Below are 19,642 nucleotides of genomic sequence, written 5' to 3' on the forward strand. Positions count from 1 at the left end.
GACTGCTTACAACTGGCACTGGGTTTCCCCTCATTGGAGACTTTTAAGCAAAAGTTATAAATATAACTACTTGTGAGGTGTCCTGTAGAGAGAATTTTTTCTGGGATGTAAGTCAGACTACTCTTTACATACAAAACAACCCTGTGAGGTCAGTACTGTAGGCAACCACCACTTTACAGATAAAGAAAACAAGTCTCAAAGAGTTAAAGTGACCTGCCCATGGCAGGAGTAGAACCCAAGTCTTCCTGACCCTCAGTCCAGTGCTACTGATGAGCCCTCCAAAGCTCGGCAGATCATAACCAATACAGTTAGGGGTGAGTGGGGGTAGGGTGGGGTAGGTGTTTGTCTCCCATCATCAGCTGCTGAAATAGCATATGGGGGGAAAAAAACCTTGTTTTTCTCTCTGTGGTGGCTCCTGGAGGTAGCATATAGCAGCAGAACTAAAACTGATTGAGCATACAAAGAAATGCAGATTGACCCGCTCCACTATGGACCATACTTCCATGTCAGCAACTGAGAGGAAATGTGGTACAGTAGCAAGAGTGCTGGATTTGGATCCAGAGGAGACAGGTATCATCAGCACAGACCCCCAACCTCCCCATTTTACTTTAAGGAAACCAAAGCCTGAGGAAGATGAGTGACTCTGAGCCCAGGGTCACCAAGTATTAAGCTTCAGGGGCCGGATTTGAATCTAAGTGTTTTGACTCCAGAGCCACGCCCTGCCTGAGTTTGAATCCTGACTCTTCTATGTGACTATTTCTGTGACCTTGGGCAAGTCGCTCAACCCTTGTGGGCCTCAGTCTCTTCATCAGGGAATAGATGCCTTCCATCTCTCTGTCACTCCCCTTGCTTTCTTTCCTTCTTTCTCTCCCTCTTCCTTCCTTTTTCGTTTTCATTCTCTCTCTCTCTCTCTCTCTCTCTCTCTCTCTCTCTCTCTCTCTCTCTCTCTCTCTCTCTCTCTCTCTCTCTCTCTCTCCCCCCACTTCTCCCTTTTTCCGTCTCCCTCCCCGTCTCTCTCCTCTGTATACACACACAAATAAGTCAGTACTGACTTTCAATCTTAACATGACAATAAAAAATTCCTAGATTAGTGATGACCCACAAATAGTAGACAAGAGCTTTCACGTCCTTTAATGTCATGTTGGCTCAGGCAAAGGGAGTCCATTCCACATTCCAAATGGGAAATCAATGTCAAATGTTATGGGCTTTCCAGGGCACAAGGACACGTTTACAGACAGGACTAAATAAAACTATGGGTAGTAGCAGGGCAATATCATCATGGGGAGGAGCCAGGAAGAACAGAAAAGCCAGGTACTATGGAGGCACCAAGCAGGAGAGCAGGCAGTAAGTTTGAGGTCCAGAAAAGACAAAAAGGAAGTTTACCAAGGCACCTGCTTTAGAGGGAACCTAATGACAGAGGAAGATGCTCATATAGCCAGAGTCTTCCTAAATCCAGTCCCTTAGGACAGGAACTAATGCCAGGGCTTGAGTAACCCTGAGTCTGTGGGCAGAAGCAGCTAAGAAAATGAAGAGAGAGCCACTGAAGGGAGATCTTAACAGTTGGAGTCAGATACCAAGTTCATTCCGTGGCAGGTCAGCAGGATAGTAACTAGAATTCCCAAGGAGGGATCTTGTGAAGCCATCTGTTAATCTGTCTTTATCTATTTACTTCTCATGTGTCACTAAGTTACTAAGACAAAGAATGATGGTGAAGTTTGACTCTGCCATGGATTTGCTCTATCCTACAGAGCCATTGTTTATTCTCTGATCTTGGCATCTTGTGTTGAGCAAAAAACCCCCCTAATTTCTACTTTCTGCCCCAATTCAGGTTTCTGAACAGGAGATGGATGAAGCAATAGCTCGTTCCACTCACCGGGAGAGCAAAGAGGCCAGTTCCTCTCATGTCTTAGGTATGGCAGCTGCACATTCACCTCTGACATTGAGAACGTTGCTGATCATTTCTCCTGTGGGACAGTCAGAACTCACTGCTCCACTGTCAGAGTCTTTGCTATTATCTAAACTAGGGAAAGTAAGTTTTTAAAAGGTAGGAGCATTCTCTTGGACAGCCACTTATGAATTTTGAAGTGATGGCTGGTATGTCTCAGTTTAAAAGTAATCACATAAAGAGATTCTAGTATCTTGTTCTCAGTAACATTTTCCATAAATGAGTCTTTTAGCCATTTTATACATGGTACATTTGAAATGGACAGGTAGATATAAACAGATGTGGAAGTGATTGTTCTTCAGTGCCTACAATGTACTTCTCCTGTGTAGGCCTGGAAATGCCTCAAATTTATCAACACTTTTAAATCCCAGTGAGCTGTGATAGCTAATCACATGATCTCCACTTTACAGACGAAGGGATGGAGACTGAGGATCTAGTATAAAAGATGTGAAATCAGACCTTGAGTTTTATAACAAAAGTGTTTTGCAGGCTAATGGGGCAACTTATAGGACTTCAGAGCTAAACATTCTGTTGATTTGTATAAGGCAACAGCACTTGAGAAGTGATAAGTTTGTGAAGAAAAGAAGAGACCATATTTACATATAATTGGGGAAAGAAACAAAATAATATTTAATAAAAAGAAAGAAGAGACCTAGAAACTTTTAGGTACCATAAAATCCCTGGTATAACCAGGATTAATTTCTTAACAATAGAGACATAGCGTTGACTAGCCCAGTGCATTGCTCAGACCTGTCTTAGCCCACACTGTAACAATCTTCATGTAAAATTTAATAAATATAATATAATTTAATAGTAAATTTAAATAATAAAATTAATAAATTTATTAATATTAAATCTATAAATTGTTAATTGGTTTAAATATATAAATTTAGCAAAATAAATTTAGTAAAGTTATATAAAATTTAATTTATGATTTATAAGTAGATATCATAAATAAATAAATCTTCAGTATTTATAAAGAATTTTATTGTCATGCTGCTTAAGATTTGGGTGCTGTTCTTGACATATCCCCTGCAGCCTTAGTGTGAAATCTTGGTTCTTCCCGTCTTGGTTAATCCCAAACTGTAGATATCTCCAGTGCATAGAAATTCCTGATTTTCATGGTCTGCTTAGGTGATATTCATGCATTCAGCCAACCAACATTGATTAAGGTACCACATGCAAAGCACTGTACTAGATGCTGGAGAAAGGTGGGAACAAACATGCATGAAACATATTCTCTGCCCTCAGGGAGTTTGCAGTCTAATAAGGGACAACAGAAATGTGTTCAGAAAGTCCCCACTTACTGCTCCTTTACAGTAGTTGATGGGGAGGGTCCCGGGGTATGGAACATTGCGCATAAGGTCAGTTTTTTTTTATATTGATCAATTTTGTTGATTTTATTCTCTTTTTCTTTTCAAATTCCTATATTGGAGGGGTAGAGGGGTAAGGGGAAAAATCTAAGAGCTATGTACACAAAAGACATCAATAAAGACCTGTTAAAAAGAAAAAAATATGTATTCAAAAGCATAACTGATATATCATATGACTAACGAATGCTACAGATGTTGGGAGAGGTTGGCCATTGCAAAGGTGGGTGATCAGAGAATGCTTCATAAAGAAGACTGCGATTTAGCTGGGTTCTAAACAGCCGTAGTATTTAACAGACCAAAATGGGCAGAGTGGCCATTCCACACAGATTGCATAGAAGGACATGCCTATGCATATCAGTGAGAACTCTACAGGGAGAGGAACTTATTCCTTGTAGTCACATGCCTGCCATCTGTAGCTTAGGTTGTGAGCTCCCTGGGCCAATATGCCTAGTTGTTTTTGACTGCATGGTGACTCCTTGTCCTCACAGGTACCCCCCTGAAGAGTCCCTCCCTTTCAGCGAAGGCAAGACAGGGAGAAGGTGCCGCCTCACTCAGCTGGACCATGAAACGCTTCCTGGAGCCAGCAAGTCGGGTAAAGGGGTTCAGCCCAAATCAACATCTGTTGGTTCTGCCCGGGGGTTAGAGAGATGACGACAGAGATGGCATGCTTACATGATTTATAGATGATATAAAGCCGAGACGAAAGCATATAGTAGAGGGTTGAATAAGGATCCAAAAAAGATCTCGACAGGCTGTGGCAATTAGGTAAAGCCTGGTGAGACAGAGGATAGTAGGAGGAAATGTAATGAACTGCACTTGTGTTGAGAAAATCTTTACTGGGCAGGTACAGGATAGGTGAGATGGGGACTCTAGGGTATGTCATGTTGTGTGGGACAATGGCTGCACTAGAATTAAAAGTTGGGAGGCTGAGTCAGAGATCAGAAAAGGTTTTATTCTTTCTCATGAGAAAGGGCACAGCCCTTGTCCCTCAGGCAGCAGCAGCTAGGGAGTGCAAAGTCAGTGGGGAACAAAGTTTTACAGTCCTAACGCAATACCCCCTTCCCATTCCTGAACCCTTCTTCCCATTGGCTAGGTTTCAGGGTGCACAATCTAAACTGGCTTTCTAAGACCCTTAGTACAATGATATCCTTGTTTGGAAATATTTGCTTAGAGACAAAGAATTGGGACGACTTTTGACAACCATTTAGAAGTTCTACTCAGAGACAAAGGATTGGGAAGACTTTTGATAACTATTTAAAAGTTCTGCCTGGAGACAGATAAGCAGGAAGCCCTTGGCTGTTAAGCTAGCAGTCTTTTGGAAATGCCTATCTTGCTAGAGGAATTAGAACACAGTTCAGCTCTTGCTTAATGCACAGCAAATGTTTGCAAATTCCTCAAGTTTTACTGCTTTGGGGATACAAAGGGAATTTATGAGTTTTAGTACTGAGGAAACTTCATCTATCTCATTCAATGTGAAAAGGTCCTCAAAGTATGAAAGGACTGAAATTGGACCATGAGTCAATGGGGATGTGTCAGCCAAACATGCCATCATCCTAGCCTGCATCACCAGAAGCTTAATGTCGAGAAGGAGAGAGCTCATAATCCTCTTATGTGTGGCTTGGTCACATTGAAACTAGTGTGTCTTACTGAATTCTGGGTACCATATCTTCAGGAAGGACATTGACGTGCTGGAATGCATACAAAAGATGGCATCCAAGATGATGAGAGACTTTAGAAGCATGCAATTAAGAGACCAACTGAAGGAACTGGGAATGTTTATCCTGGAGAAAAGAAGACTTATAAAGCACACCATAGGTTTCTTTACATGTTTCAAGGGTTGTGATGTGAGAAAGAGGTTGGCTTTATTTTGCTTGGCCCTCAGAGAACTAGGCATAGTGTGGTGGCTGAGGGGAGGGAGAGAATTACATAGAAGATTTCTACTTCTGATGAAGGAAAACTGAACTGTTAGAGCTGATCTGGATGGCAGGTAAGTTCCCCATCTCTTAAGGTTTTCCAATAAAGACTGGATGACCACTTGCCAGGGATATTGTAGAGGGAATTCTGGCTTCCTATATGGGCTAAGTTACTTCCAAATCTGAGGATCTGTGGTCTCCTGGAGCCCTCCCACTTGGTGCTATTAGATGGAATAGAATATTAAGGCTAATGTTAAATATATCAACTCTTCAATGGATCTTTGATCTCATTGATGTAAGTATGCCTTTTACTTGGGCAGATTTTACCCCGTCCACCCCTTTTTCATATTTTATGCCTTTCTGTGCTCTCCCACAAATCCTCCACAGTCATTCACACAAGACACTGGGGGCTTCCTTTGGGTCACTTGGCATCACGTGAGTTAACCCTGTAGCATAGCAGCTGTGCGTTGAGGCTCCCTTGCTAACCCTATGTGACTGGCCCACCTCCTGTTATGGTCTTATGTCTCTTTTGATCTTTTATGTCAGGCAATAATCATTTATTAAGTGCCTACAAAGTGCCATGCACTATGTTATAAACACTTTTGATACACAGAAATGCAAAAGACAGTTCCTGCTCTTAAGAAGGTCTCACTCTACTGGAGAAGATAACATACAAACAACTATGTACAGATATGCCATATACAGGATAAGAAGGAAATAATCAACAGAGGGAAGGCAGTTGAATCAGGAGAGGATTCCTTCTGATCTTATTTATAGTGAAGAAGAATATCAAGATTGATAGGATTCAGTTCTCCGGCTGCATGATAGACAAGGATCTCATATTTAGAGTACCAACTGTTCTGTTCTTACCCTCCTCAGCCTCCTTTTCCAACACTCTCCCACCATGACGGACTCCCAAGACTGAGGACTCTTTGGTATTTTCCTCTGTCTCATGGGTTGTCATCACAAAAAGAATTCACCAAGTTCCAGCCTCCTGGTGATTTGGTGATGAATCCCTACATATTTAGCTAAGCAGGTCCTCAGAGCACTGACCCGGTATGTTATACTATTGTACCTGAAACCGTTCTGAAATAGTGCAGCCTGCCAGAGATTGAGTTCCGTAGGCATAACCACAAGAACCCACCAGACAAGGACTTTTGTATAGGGTTACTTTGACAAGCAAGATGAAAAGGAGTGGTTTTCGTATTAACTATCTATCCAGGGAAATCATAGAGAAAAATTGCACTTGGGGTATAAATAGAGAAAACCTAATAAGATTATCTTGAAATTTAAAAAACAGGCCACGTTGAAAGCCTGACCCACCCTGCTAGCAGAAGCAGGAGAAGGGTTGCTGTCTTATTGTACTTGATGCCTTCCCTTAAAGTCTGTCCCTAACTGGCAGAGCCATGGAAGTTCCTCCAGGAAAGGAATCTGGACAGGTCATGAAAATAGCCTGAAGATGGTGGGGCTGAAGTAGCAGGATTGTGATACTTGGGGATATATGGTCCCTCTGAGCTTGGAAAGAAGGATAAAGTAGAGATTAGAATGAAACTTTGGGGAAAAGTGAGCTAGATAATACTTCCCATGTTCAAAACGAAATCTTCATTTAGTACTTTCAGATTGCATGGGGCAGTCATTTTATTATCACTTCTAAATGCCATTGTCTTTGTCTCCTATGGTCTAATGGCTTGGGTTTTTAGAACAGTGGAAGAAGCAGACTAGTGCTTGATAACTTCTTGGGGACATATGCATATTGGGTAGGCCGCAGAATTTCTCCCAATCTCATCCTTAAAGTCTAAATGGATTGATGCCTGTTTGAATTCTCCTGTTCTCTGCTAACTTTTGGGTTGGGCCAGTTAATCTTAAGTTTTTCTCTGTAATTTCCCCCCCTGTGATTCTGAAGAATGTTGATATGCCCTGAAGAATGAGGGTTTTGGAAGGTGAAATCCAGAAAGTAAAGGCTTTCTATAATGAAAACCTTTTTTTTTTAAAATGACTCAAAGAGAGAATAACTTTTCAGCCTCCACTGGCCCAGAAGAAAAAGGACCCCCCAAACCCTTGGCTGGCAGTTGTTGCTATGCTGTATTTATTGATTTTTTAAAAATAATTCTAAAGTATACTGATGTGGCTGTTTAGTATTCCAGTTATCTCAAATGACTGAGAGAATTTCGATTAGAATAATATGATTCCAGGAAAAAACAAAAATAATTGCTTTGGAGCTCTCAATGTGCCAAAGGATCTGTGTGTGTTCTATGGCTGTATAAATAAACCTTGCTCTCCCTCCCCCACCATCCCCAGCCATCTAACATATTCTTTCCTCAGCAGGGCTCCCTCAGTTCTGAATCAGAACTCTCACAATATTTTTCACAAGATGTCCTGAGCCCCTTGTCTTATTCAGACTCTGTGGTTGCCAGTTCTGGAGATGAGGAGCATATGCACCAGAGGAGGGGGAGCAACTCTTTGGATGATGGTGCTCTTCCTCCCAGCAGCCCAAGTAAGCTTGAGGTGCCATGAATAGCCAGGAGCCTCTGTCCTCACAGTCTACTGCTCTCACATAGTTACTGGTGTGGGAGGACCTATTCTGGGAGCAAACTGATGGGAAAGTGGTTACTCATGCTTCACTAACTCGGATTCTAATGGTGTTAGAACAGGAAAAATTCATCTGAAAAAGTTGTTACACATTTCCACTACAGCCAAACAGGGAATTTAGTATTAGTTGCTATTAGGAAATCACTTAAACTCTCTCAAGCTTGGTTTCATGATGCAAAATGGAAATACTAGCACGTGCATCATACGGTTGTAGTGAGGATCAAATGAGCTAATATATGTTAAGCACTTTGTAAACTTTAAAGTGCTATATAAATGCGAGCTATTGTTGTTGTTGTTATTAATGGTCTGCCCCTATTTGTACAATAAATGGATAAGGCTGGTAATCATATCTATAATCTTTTCATTATTGTTAGTAAATTTCTTAACAATATTCCCTTTGGTTATTATTATTACTAGTACTAATGGCCAGTCACCTATTTGTACAATGAGTGGATGAAATTTGTAATTGTATCTATAATAATCATTTCATCATTGTTAATAATAATTTCTTAATAATATTCTCTTTGGTTATAATTATTACTAATATTACTACTACTAATGACCAGTCACCTATTTGTACAATAAATGGATAAGATCAACAATCTCATCTATACCAATCTTTTCATTATATCAAGCCAGGGCAGGAGGAACAATTTTCCCCATTACAAGAAATTCCCCACTGTGGTAATTCTATTTTATGCCCACAATGTACCACCCATTATAGAGGATGTAGTATATGTACTCTTACTCTCCAGAAGAGAGATGTTGAAAATAGCCAGAACATCCAAGAGATGGGTAAAGAATGAGACTACTTCAAGAGGAAGACAAAGAAAAATTAATAGGCTATTTCCTATCTCCTTTAAGGTCTGCTATCCTTAAGTGAGGAAACCAGACTATAGCACTTAGTGTGCTGGACTTGGAGTAAAGAAAATTTAAGAGGCATCTAGGAGGAACAGTAGATAGAATTCCAGCCTTGGAGTCAGGAGGACCTCAGTTCAAATCTGGCCTCTGACGCTTGACCCTTACTAGCTATGTGACCCTAGGCAAGTCACTTAACCCCAACTGCCTCATCCTACCAAAAAACAACAACAACAACAATAACTTAGATTCAAACCCTGCCTCTGACACTTACTAGCTCTTTCTACTTCAGACAAGCCACTTAGATTCTCACCCCCTCAGTTTTTTCATCTGTAAAATAGGGAAAAATGATATTTTTGGTACCCAGCTCACAAAATTGTTGTAAGGTTGAATAAGCTGATTTATGAAAAGCACTTCACCCTTTAAAATGCTATCTAAACATTTAATCCCTAGGGTCCTGGATTTAGAGCTAGAAGGAAACTTAGAGGCCACTGAATCCAACCTTTCATTTTGCAAATGAGGTAACTGAGGCCTGGAATAAGGTTAAGTGCATCATTTCAGGTCACACAAGTACTAACAGAACTAGGATCATAACACAGGGTCTGTTATTCCAAGTTGGTTGCTCTTTCCACTTCACATGTTATCTCCTATGATTATTACTGTTAGAAGATTTCCATCAACAGACCAGTGGAAAGGCTACTTGGATTGCATATGGGAGTTACCTCTGAATATATCATATACACCAGGCACTCTGAGCACACAGAAATACTAAAGTCATTGTATAATGTTGATAATGATGGCGTAAACCCGGTCTAGAAGGGAGACTAATGTTCCATTTGATTTCATTCTTTCCCAGCTCCCAAAGAATCAGGAAAAGCTAGGGCCAACAGCCTTGTATCATCTGGAAGCAAGAAGGCCTCAGGACCTTTCCATAAGCATTTGGAAGCTACTAGGCAAGCCAGCCTCCCTGGAAGCCCACAGTCTGCCCGAAGCCCACTCCTCCGACAGAGGAGAATTGGCTGCTTTGATGCTGAAGATGCCAGTGATGAAGAGGAGTTTGTGAGAGATGGACACGACGTTCCATTTTCCAGGTCCCTCCCAGCCTTTACTTCATCACAGGCTGAAGAGGACTCTAGGGTGATCACCCATTTATCGTCTGTAGCAGCTGATATTAGCATCCGGGAAGTAGAGCACCTTGGGAATCCTGCCAGTGAGACCCCTTTGGAGACTTCACCTCTGAGCAGCTCAGGAGGGAAGGTGGAGGAGAAGATTTCTGAGCAAATCATAGACTCACCTTTGCTTCCAGGAAAGCATTCTGACAATCCTAATGCCTCTGAGGACAGCCTGGGCAGCTTGGGCCTGAAGGAACAAACTGAATCCAAGAAGTCACCAAAACTGGAGCACAAAGCCATCACCAGAGTCAAAAGCCTGATGAGCATTGAGTGCCCTGGTTCCCCCAAACAGAAGAATGAGGATCCTGGTCCTGGTCACAAGCCAGTAGCCAGGATAACCCCACAAAGCAAGAGGGCTGTGACAGAGGACAACTCTAGGTCCAGCATCTTGGATACTGTTCATTTAATTCGAATGGAAGATGAATCCTTTGGTCTAGACTTGGAAATCCAGGCCACTCCCTTAAAAGTGGTGATAAGAGGCTTAAGGCCTACTGAGAGGGTAACTTTCTTTTTGTCTTATTTTGTTTTCTTTTGAGTGTGGGACAAAAAGTTGGTAATGAGAGAGAAATCACCTGAATCAGATAAATCTCCCCCTAGTGCTAAAAGGCCCCAGCAATATCTTAGGGAGTAGAGTAAAGAGATCGATATACCTGCTGGCACTAAATGAGCTTACACATATTAGCAAGTCACCTATTCTAAGTTCTCATGGGTTGGCTTCATCATCAGGGTAAAATAGCAGCCTGGCCCCCCTCTTCCTAAGCTGCCCTCTGTGTCTTCTCCTCTCCCCTTCAAGGATGCCTTAAATGTTCATTTTAGCCCTTTTCACTTGAATAAAAAAGTGTGAATTATTAGGAAAACAGAATATTTAAATGTACTCTTGGCTCTATCCTCATCCACAGTTTCCCTTTTATTTTAGATAGAATATAAGCTCCTTCTGAGTAGGGATTGTTTCAGCCTTTGTACTTGTATCCCTAGAGCCTAGCACAGTGCCAGGCACATAGTAGGTGCCTAATTAATGGTTATTGATTAATAAAGTCAGTCAATTTGAATAGAAGCCCACACTGAGACTTACCTCTGCCCCCATATTTCTTGGTATTGGCTGTAGGCCCAAGGGGGTGGGGTGGGGTAGGATAGGAAAATAGGACAAACAAACTGCGAGGTGTTTCTATTACTTTATGAAGAGCCATAGCTAATCTTAGGCATTGACACAGATCTTCACAAAATGAAAAATATGCTATCCAAGAACTATCCAAGGAAAACAGTATCCTCTAGCCCCAGGGATTCAAGTCCATTTGGTGGCATAAGTATCCTCTTTTGATTTGGGAAAAGGGAATTCAAGGGTTAGTCCTGGAGTAGAGTTCCCAAGTGCTTCTGCCTCAGTCCACCAACAGGGCTCAGGAGATGAAATGAAAGGAGGAAAAAGTTAAATGAAATCCATATTCTTTACTATTTAACGTGAATTGTTTCTCCTCTTGGGCAAGGAAAGCTATGGCTATTTGTAAGATAGCATTTTTAAGGATATGTTATTTATGGATAGGCCCACAGCTGGAGTGTGTACAAATATATGTATTTGTAGATACATACATTTATGTTTAAATATATAAGAGTCAACATACCATGTAGCTTCTGTGCACACACACACACACACACACACACACACACACACATACATATCTTCTATATTTAAACATATACATGAGTGTGTGTGTATATATATATGTATATACACACACACAGGTATATATATATACATATACACATATATATGTTATAAGACAAGATTTTTCTTAAACTTTGAAGTTCTTTTAAAAAGAACAACAAAAACACTTCTCCCTCACTCCACCCCCTATCTCCAGCTATCTTATGTGTTTAAAAAGTCAGTCTTCTGTGATTTCTTCAAGTTTGTCTTTTAAGCAACATTTATGTCAAGGAGTTGGGTCAATTACTTGAGGCTAGATAAGGATATCACTGTTAACCCATAGCCATTACTGCAATTGCTTACAAATATGTGAAGAAGCATATCTTCTGATGATACTCTAATACTTCTTTTTAAGACATATTAAATTTATTTTTCTCAAAGGTCATCAGTCAAGTTTTTGTGATAGGAGATAGCAAATATGAGAAGTTTTTTTTAAAAAAACCTGCTACTAAGAATCTTAGATTAATAAAATGAATCCTTTTCTCCCCTTGGAAATGGGTTACATTGCTAATGTTTTTATTTAAAACTTTTGGCATGTCCACAAAAGGAAAATTAGTTAAGATTTCCCATGTGCAAAATTCTTCCCTGGAAAGATATTTCAATATTTTGCTGAGTTATTTTTTAAGCAGTAATAACAATAAATTTAGAGAGCCCATGAGGGCAGTGGGAAGTGTTCTGAGTAGAACACTGGCCTCAGAGTCAGGAAAACATGGGTTCAAATCCTGCCATTAACACTTATTGGATTTGGGATACTGGGCAAGTCACAACTTCTTTTTGCCTCAGTTTCCTCATTTTTAAAATGAAATATTGTTCTCAATATTCTTGAAGGTCCCTTCCAGCTCTAAATCAGTCTTCCAATTCTATGAACTCTGGGCCTCAAATTCCTGAGTTGAAAAAAGAAAGGTGGGGAAAGGGTGGAAAAGACAGGGAGGGTACTGTGGATGATTTCTAGGGCTTCTCCCAGGGCTAACATTTTATGAGTCTGAATTTTAATGGGGAAGGCTTTAAAATAATTCATGATCACTTCCTTTATGGATTATCTGTATTTTAGTCCTTACTCCTGCTGCCCCCTTCTGGCCACACTGCCACATAGCATGTCAAACAGGAAACGGGAAGAATAAAATGTACAACTGTCAAATTCTTCCTCCTCTCTCTCTCTCTCTCTCTCTCTCTCTCTCTCTCTCTCTCTCTCTCTCTCTCTCTCTCTCTCTCGTAAAAAGCAACTCTGCTAAAAGTTTTTCTTTGAAACTGGGGGTGGTACTGTGAAGAAGAGGCAATAATTGACATGAGTGAGTAAAGTGAAGTTTGTTAACAGTTTGTTAATCTGCCCTTCCTCTTGAGAGACCTGTCAACAGAAAACTGACAGACTCCTGTAGATTTCATTGATTCAAACTATTCCTGTTCCTCATTGCTTCAACTACTTCAGAATGGACTTTTATGTCCTCTTCTGTCCCTTTTCTTTTCTTTTTTAAAAGTTAAATGTTTATTAGAAATAATTTCTCTGGGAGATGAAAGAATGGGCAAGGACAGATTGCAAAATGTAATGACGTAAAAACAAAAAAAAAATCAAGTTTGTTTTTAAAAGAAATGGCATTGACCATCCACACCAAGTAACAATTAAAATTGTTTAATAGCTATTTATACTCAAATTAATGAATTTTAATGAATAAAGAGTTATAGCAAGCTTTAGTCACTCTCTCTTAAGTCCCTACTAGGATTTGCTCTCTATTCTTACTCACTTTTGCTCCATAATCACCTACATTATCAGGATGTACCCCATTCTTCTTCTGTTTTTGGCTTTTCATTATTTCATAAACATCTTTCCAAATTTCTTTATCATTCTATTCCTCATGCTTGACTAAAATTCCATTTTCTATAGGAAGCCTTCCCCAATCCTCCCTTAATTATTTCCTACTTATTTGATATGTAGCTTATTTATACATCTTTGTTTCCTTTTTTTCTCCTCTTTTAGATTGTGAGCTCCTTGAAGGCAGGGACTTTCTTTTGCCTTTTTTTTGTACCCCCAGCTGTTAGCACAGTGCCTTGGACATAGGAGGGGCTTAATAAATGCTTACTGACTGACTTGGGAGGGGAAAAAGAAAAGAATGAGCATTGATATGATACAGCATCTCCTATGAGCCAAACAGTGTGCTAAGCACTTTCTACAAATGTTAACCTAGTTGACTGGTTTGACAATCTTAGTTGCATTATAACTTTGTCTAACTTCTGTGTACCATCCATGTTCTTTGTTCTAATGATTGGTTTCTGAGAGCCATTTAAGGTGACTTCTGGTTATAATTGTGCTAGGAAGCAACAGTACAGCTGAGTGTTGGAGATGAGATTGTCTCTATCAATGGTGTTCCAGTCAACTCCTTGTCTTACCAGGAGACCTGCCATGTTATAAAGAACTTGCCTATGGCACTGACCTTGCTCATGCGGCGGCCCACACCTGGTAAGATGGTTTCATTTGTTTAAAAGTGAAGGGGGGGGTATATATAGCAATAGCATATGTCACTTTTTGAACCAACAGCTCAAAATTATTGAAATAAGAGATGGTATTTGTTAACTAGACTTTCTCAATTCATGAGGAGTTTTAATCTAACATAGGGTATGTTCATTTTCAGTGAGTAGGTAACATTTATTGGTTACTTGTTGTGTCGAGCACTGTAATGAATGAGGTATGAAAGGAAAGAATATGTATTTCTATATATGTACTCACACACACATACATATGTGTGCTGCACATACTCGAGGTTTCATATGCAATCCTCCTTTTCTGTTCTCCTTTCCATGTGGAAATATCCATTCATCAAAATCATGATTTTTGTCATGTTTCCAATAATAAAAAAAACAGAAAGGGATTAAATTCATGGCAAATGGAAATCACAGATCTAGAGTTAGAAGGAACCTCATAGGCTTTCATAGCACCTTCGTTTTATAAGTGAAGGAATTGAATCCCATGGAGATTAAGGAAACTTGCCCAGTGTCACAGAGGTAGAAAGTGTCAGAGGCAGGATTCAAACCCTGGTTCTCTGACCACTACCTCCTTCCTGCCCTTTCAAAGGTCACAACTCCTAGTCGGGGAAATGAGACCAAGGAGAGCTAAACACATTGGAAGAAGTTGTATAGCATAACATAAACAAAGAAATATTATTTTTAATTTATAGAATAAAACAAGCATTTCCATAACATAGTATAATAAAAAGATGATTATACATAAAACTGCAAATCTGCTACGTATAACTTGCTATTCCTTTCAAATACACAGTAAAATTATCATGTCAATTTAAAAAAAATTTTTTTCTTCCCTTCCCACCCCCCTGCCACCCTAGAGATGGCTACCATTAGACACAAATAGGTATATCTGTGTAAAATTATTCTATACATGCTTCTATTTATCAGTTCTTTCTCTGGATGCAGATAACAACTTTCTTCACATGTCCTTTATAGTTCATTTGGATATTTATAATAGACAAAATAACTCATTCATTAAAGTCATTCTTAAAACCATGTTGCTGTTACAATACATAATGTTCTCTTGGTTCTGCTTGTTTCACTTTGTTATTTCATGCAAGTCTCTGCATGTTTTTTCTAAAATCACTGAGCTCATTATTTCTTCTAGCACAGCAGTATTCCATCCCAAGCATATACCACACCTTTGAAAAGCCATTGCTTTCTTATACTAAGTATACTGAATATAACTAAAACTTTTCTTCACAGCTCAAGGTTAATCTTATTACTACTCCTTGTACAATTATTTTGCTGGGTTTTTTTTCCTATTGCTGTCAATTCTTACTTCTCCTGACAGCATGCCTGTGTCTTCTCTTTCTGATTTGTTGCATCAGTCTCCCAGAAACAAGAAGAAATCAGATAACCACATTTGTTAGATTTGTGAATTAATTAAGTCATCTCCTGAAAAATCGCCTGTGGGTTTCCATGTACCAGTAAAGTACTGATACATTAGTGACCAGCCTTTGTGACAACAGTCCAGAGACCTCTCTTGCTCACTTCCTATGTGGTTGAGGTTGCCAGAAATCTGACTTCCAGATAAGGGTATTATTTCTTTCTTCAGAATAATTCACTACCAATATCTTGACAATAAATTAACCTCGGCCCCTAAATAAAGAGCATTTACAGTAAACTTTTGTTAATGTCTTGCCTTATTATCAAATGTGTTAGGTGAAAAGCGTTCCTAAAAGGGTAAATTAGGTTTACCCTGGGGAAATGTGTTTCTCTCCTAATTCCTTTTGAAGCTCAAGCCATGATATATTAAAAAGAGATACAGTCTCTGATAACACTTTTGCTAATTCAAGGGTTTTTTTTAAACTCAAGTCTATATGAGTTAAATTTTTGCTAGTTTGTGAACAAATTCAGGACTTGGCTATCCGGAACCTTAGAGAATGAGCAGTTCCCAGGTTTTTCTGTGTTGAGGTTTCAGCCCATGAAGTATCAAATTATTCTGTTAACATTTAAACCCTTGTCGATAGAAATCTTTTTGAAATCTATGCTTCCTTCTTGTGTTTTGCTGTTATTGATGACTGTTTTTTCTTAATGTCAGTTATGTTCCCTTAAATTCTTGCCCCTTGAAACACCTCAGCCCCCTCACTTTAAAACACAGAGCATAAAAATAGACTTTTCCTTGATTGAGGGCCATCATTATGAATATCATCCTGGGGCCATCAGAGTAGGAGGTAAGGCTGTTTGGCCCCATGGTAGGTGCCCCCAGATTTCTGTGACTTCTGAGTTCTTGTGTCTGCTGTCTGTAGTCTGTCCTCACCTTTGCTGTCACATGGCTCCCAGTTGTTTATCTTATCTGCTCCTTCAGCAATCCTTTAGTTCTGGAATCCACATAAACTTCTTAGAATTCCAAGTTGATTTTGAGTGAGGGTATGAGGGCCTCTACTATAAGTAAGATATATGGCCTGTAATCCATGGATTTTTTTGGTAACCTTTACTTGGCTGCTCTCTCCCCTCCTTCTCATAAAAACAATTTCTCATTTTTAGTTGTATTCCTAGTAGGGAAAGGAACAAGCATTTACTAAGCACCTACTAAATTCCAGGTTCTGTGCTAAGTGTTTTCCAAATGTTATTTCAGTTTGACCCTCATAACAACCCCTTGAGGTAGGTGCTATTATTATCCCTATGTTACAGTTGAGGAAACTATGGCAGACACAGGGTTAAGTGACAGCAAAGTTCTAGAAAGGTTATCTGAAAGTCCAATGGTGAGAGTATGAGATACAGCCTCCCATGCCACATACTGTGTAACTCTGGGCAAGCCCCTCACTTCTTGGGTCTCCTCTCTAAATGAGGAAGTAGGACTAGATGACCTCGAAGGTCTCTTCCAAATCTAGGATCCTTTGAATGGGTAAAAAGACACCAATGTGGTTCTGTTTGAAGAGCACTGAGTGTGGAGTCAAAAACCTGGGCTTGAGTCTTTGGCTTCGGGTTCTTGAGTCTCATTTCCCTCATCTGTGAAATAACAAAATCCCATTATTTCCTACTGTCTTGAAAATGTTCATATTTCGTGCTTGCTTTGGTAGCACATGTACTTAAACTGGACAAGGAAGATTAGCATGGCCCCTGCACAAGGATGACATGCAAATTCCTGTAGCATTCCATATTTTTAGTGCACTTATTTATCTTTAAGAAAAAAAAGGAAAATTTTCATATTTCATCAGAAAGATCTGATAAACACAGAATGAATAAGGCCAGCAACTTTTAAAAAAAACTCTTATTTTTAAGACCTTTTAAGCTCTGATTTTATTTTCTGTTCCCTAGGAGTTTCAGTGGGGGCCCAGTTCTACCTGTTATTTTTTATACAAACCTAATATCTGGCTGAAACTTGTTGCTTGTTTTCATTTTCTCTAGGGTACCAGATTTTTATTAGCTATTGGCTCTTAAGAATTTTGATCAGCTTCCCCGAGGTAACTGAGTCTGCCTCCTGAGGGAGGACTGGTTCTTAGAAAATGAAAGATTGGGCAGTATTGGAGATTTATAAATTGGGTATTATGGCTGTTCTTTGGTATTCTGAGTCAGAGGCTGTAGGAGGCCTTTCCTGAGCCTTTCTCCCCAGCTTTTAATGCTACCTCCTCTAACTTACTTTGTAATCACATCATATGTAGTTATTTCTGTGCATGTTGTATCCCTCGTGTAGAAGGTAAGCTCCATTCAGGTATAATGGAAAGAATATTGGATTGCCAGAGAAAAAATGATGGAGTCTGAATGCAAATAAAAGTACTATTTTTCATTGTTTTTTTCTTTTGTTTTTTTTCTTTCAGAACATGAATAATATGGAAATATGTTTTATATCATTGTACATATATAACCTATATCAAATTGTGTAGTGTTTTAAGGAGGGTAGAAGGGATGGAGTGAGGGAAAAAAAATTGCAACTCAAAAGTTTTTTTAAATGGATACTAAAATTGTCTTTATATGTAATTGGAAAAAATAAAACACTATTAAAAAAAAGAATATTGGATTGTGAGTCAGATGGTAGAAGTAGGCTCAAATCCTACCTCTGCCATTTATGATCTGTGTAACCGCTTTGCTTAATATGAGAAGGGAAAACCCTCAGGATTTCTGGCTAAAACAGACACAATTGCTGTTTACATTTACTGTGAGCCACTGAAACCCAAACAAAGACCCAGTGAGGCTTGGGCTGGGACCTATTGTTGGCCAATCGGTAAGAGCCAAGTGATTCGGATTTAAGGCATGATCAGGTAGCTCTATTTGGATTGGAATGAGTTTTATCAAAACCCTGGTTTTCCAGTGCTATACTGTATTTCAAGAAATCATAAATGAAGCTACATGGGGCAAAAGAGTTAATTGTCCTAGTTTTTTTTTCTAATGATAGAATAAATAAGTAGGGAAGAGAAGAACTCCAAATTTATATTCCTTTGGGCAGAGCACCCACAGGTAAGAGTATGATTCCCTGTGTGGACAGAGGGAGAGGAGGCGAAGGAAGGAAGGAAGGAAGGAGGGAAGGAAGTAGGGAAGGAAGGGGTATTGCCCAACTGGAACTGGTCAGCTGGGTCCCCAGTGGGGCAGCTACTACTACTCACAGATTGTTTTTTGTCCTTCGTTCTTGAAGAAGATTAATGACATCACAAAGGTGACGTCATGACTTGCAAGTGAATTAAATGTGAGGCAGGGCTGAGCAGTCACCAGCCTCACTCTCTCCTCTGGAGCCATCTGGGTCCAGTGGCCAGATATAGCGCCGCTCCCTCCTCCATCCTGGAATGTCCTCTCTCACACTCTTCAGTGTGCCTGTTGTTCAGAACATAAGCCTACCGTCTTCTTTATCTTCCACTGCCATAGAGTGTCAAGAATTGGGAGGGAGGATCCAAAGCCATCTAATGGCATATGGTAGCTGACTGAGGAGTCCCTTTACAGTGTCCCTGACCAGCGGTCTTTCAGCCTTAACCTGAAATACCCCAGCCCTCTCTTACTTTCTTCTCTTCTCTGAACTTTTCCCACAGTGTGTACCAAGAAATTTGGTATGGAACTATGTCATTTAAAATATAAAATACTACAAAATTAAAAATATTGTTTCATATTTTCCCCTACAAGTTAGTCTCATCTCAACTATTTTGAAAACTTATTAGTGACATGGGTCCTATATTAATTCCACCTTCCAGGCTGGTCCCTTGCACTTATAGCTAAATAATGGTCGGTACTAGAGGAAGGACTAATTGAGGTGAGACAGCTGTGAAGGAGTTGTAGAGGGGTCCTGGAGACAGTGCTAATCCCTTGCTGATCTGAGAACTGAGAAGGGTTTCAGTAGGTATGGCCCTAGGACCTGTTGCTATTTGCTACTTCCATTACCTTAAGAAGCACCAATAGATAGGAACTAACAAAAAACAAAGCACCTACTTTGCCTACTACTACCGATTATTTTTAGAACTTTTGAAACATGATGACACTGGAGAAGTAGTACCCTGTAGCGAAAGGACCTCTGGCTTTGAAATCAGAAGAGCTGTCTGTGTGGTTCAAGTCCTAGCTAGGTGGCCAGTAGCAAATCATTTCACCTCTTTGGACTTCAGTTTCCTATTCTGTGAAATGGGCAAATACTTTTGATCCCTACCCCACAGGGT

At 39.8% G+C, this 19,642-nt stretch overlaps 1 protein-coding gene and 1 pseudogene across 6 annotated transcripts in view; both read left to right on the forward strand.

Moving 5' to 3' along the window:
* Window positions 1–19,642, forward strand: part of PDZD2 (PDZ domain containing 2) — a 486,763-nt gene that overhangs the window by 439,870 nt on the left and 27,251 nt on the right. For all 6 annotated transcript variants that reach the window (XM_020995096.1, XM_078153229.1, XM_078153227.1 and 3 more), the window contains 5 exons: window positions 1,829–1,910; window positions 3,807–3,910; window positions 7,557–7,725; window positions 9,535–10,349; window positions 13,857–14,001. In XM_020995096.1, coding sequence (XP_020850755.1) covers window positions 1,829–1,910; window positions 3,807–3,910; window positions 7,557–7,725; window positions 9,535–10,349; window positions 13,857–14,001 — 1,315 coding nt within the window. The remainder of the gene's footprint in view (window positions 1–1,828; window positions 1,911–3,806; window positions 3,911–7,556; window positions 7,726–9,534; window positions 10,350–13,856; window positions 14,002–19,642) is intronic.
* On the forward strand, window positions 17,074–17,174 carry LOC144457251 (U6 spliceosomal RNA; annotated as a pseudogene).

Source organism: Phascolarctos cinereus, unplaced genomic scaffold, assembly GCF_003287225.1.
Source record: "Phascolarctos cinereus isolate Bilbo 61053 unplaced genomic scaffold, phaCin_HiC Scaffold_4;HRSCAF=312, whole genome shotgun sequence".
NCBI lineage: Eukaryota > Metazoa > Chordata > Mammalia > Diprotodontia > Phascolarctidae > Phascolarctos > Phascolarctos cinereus.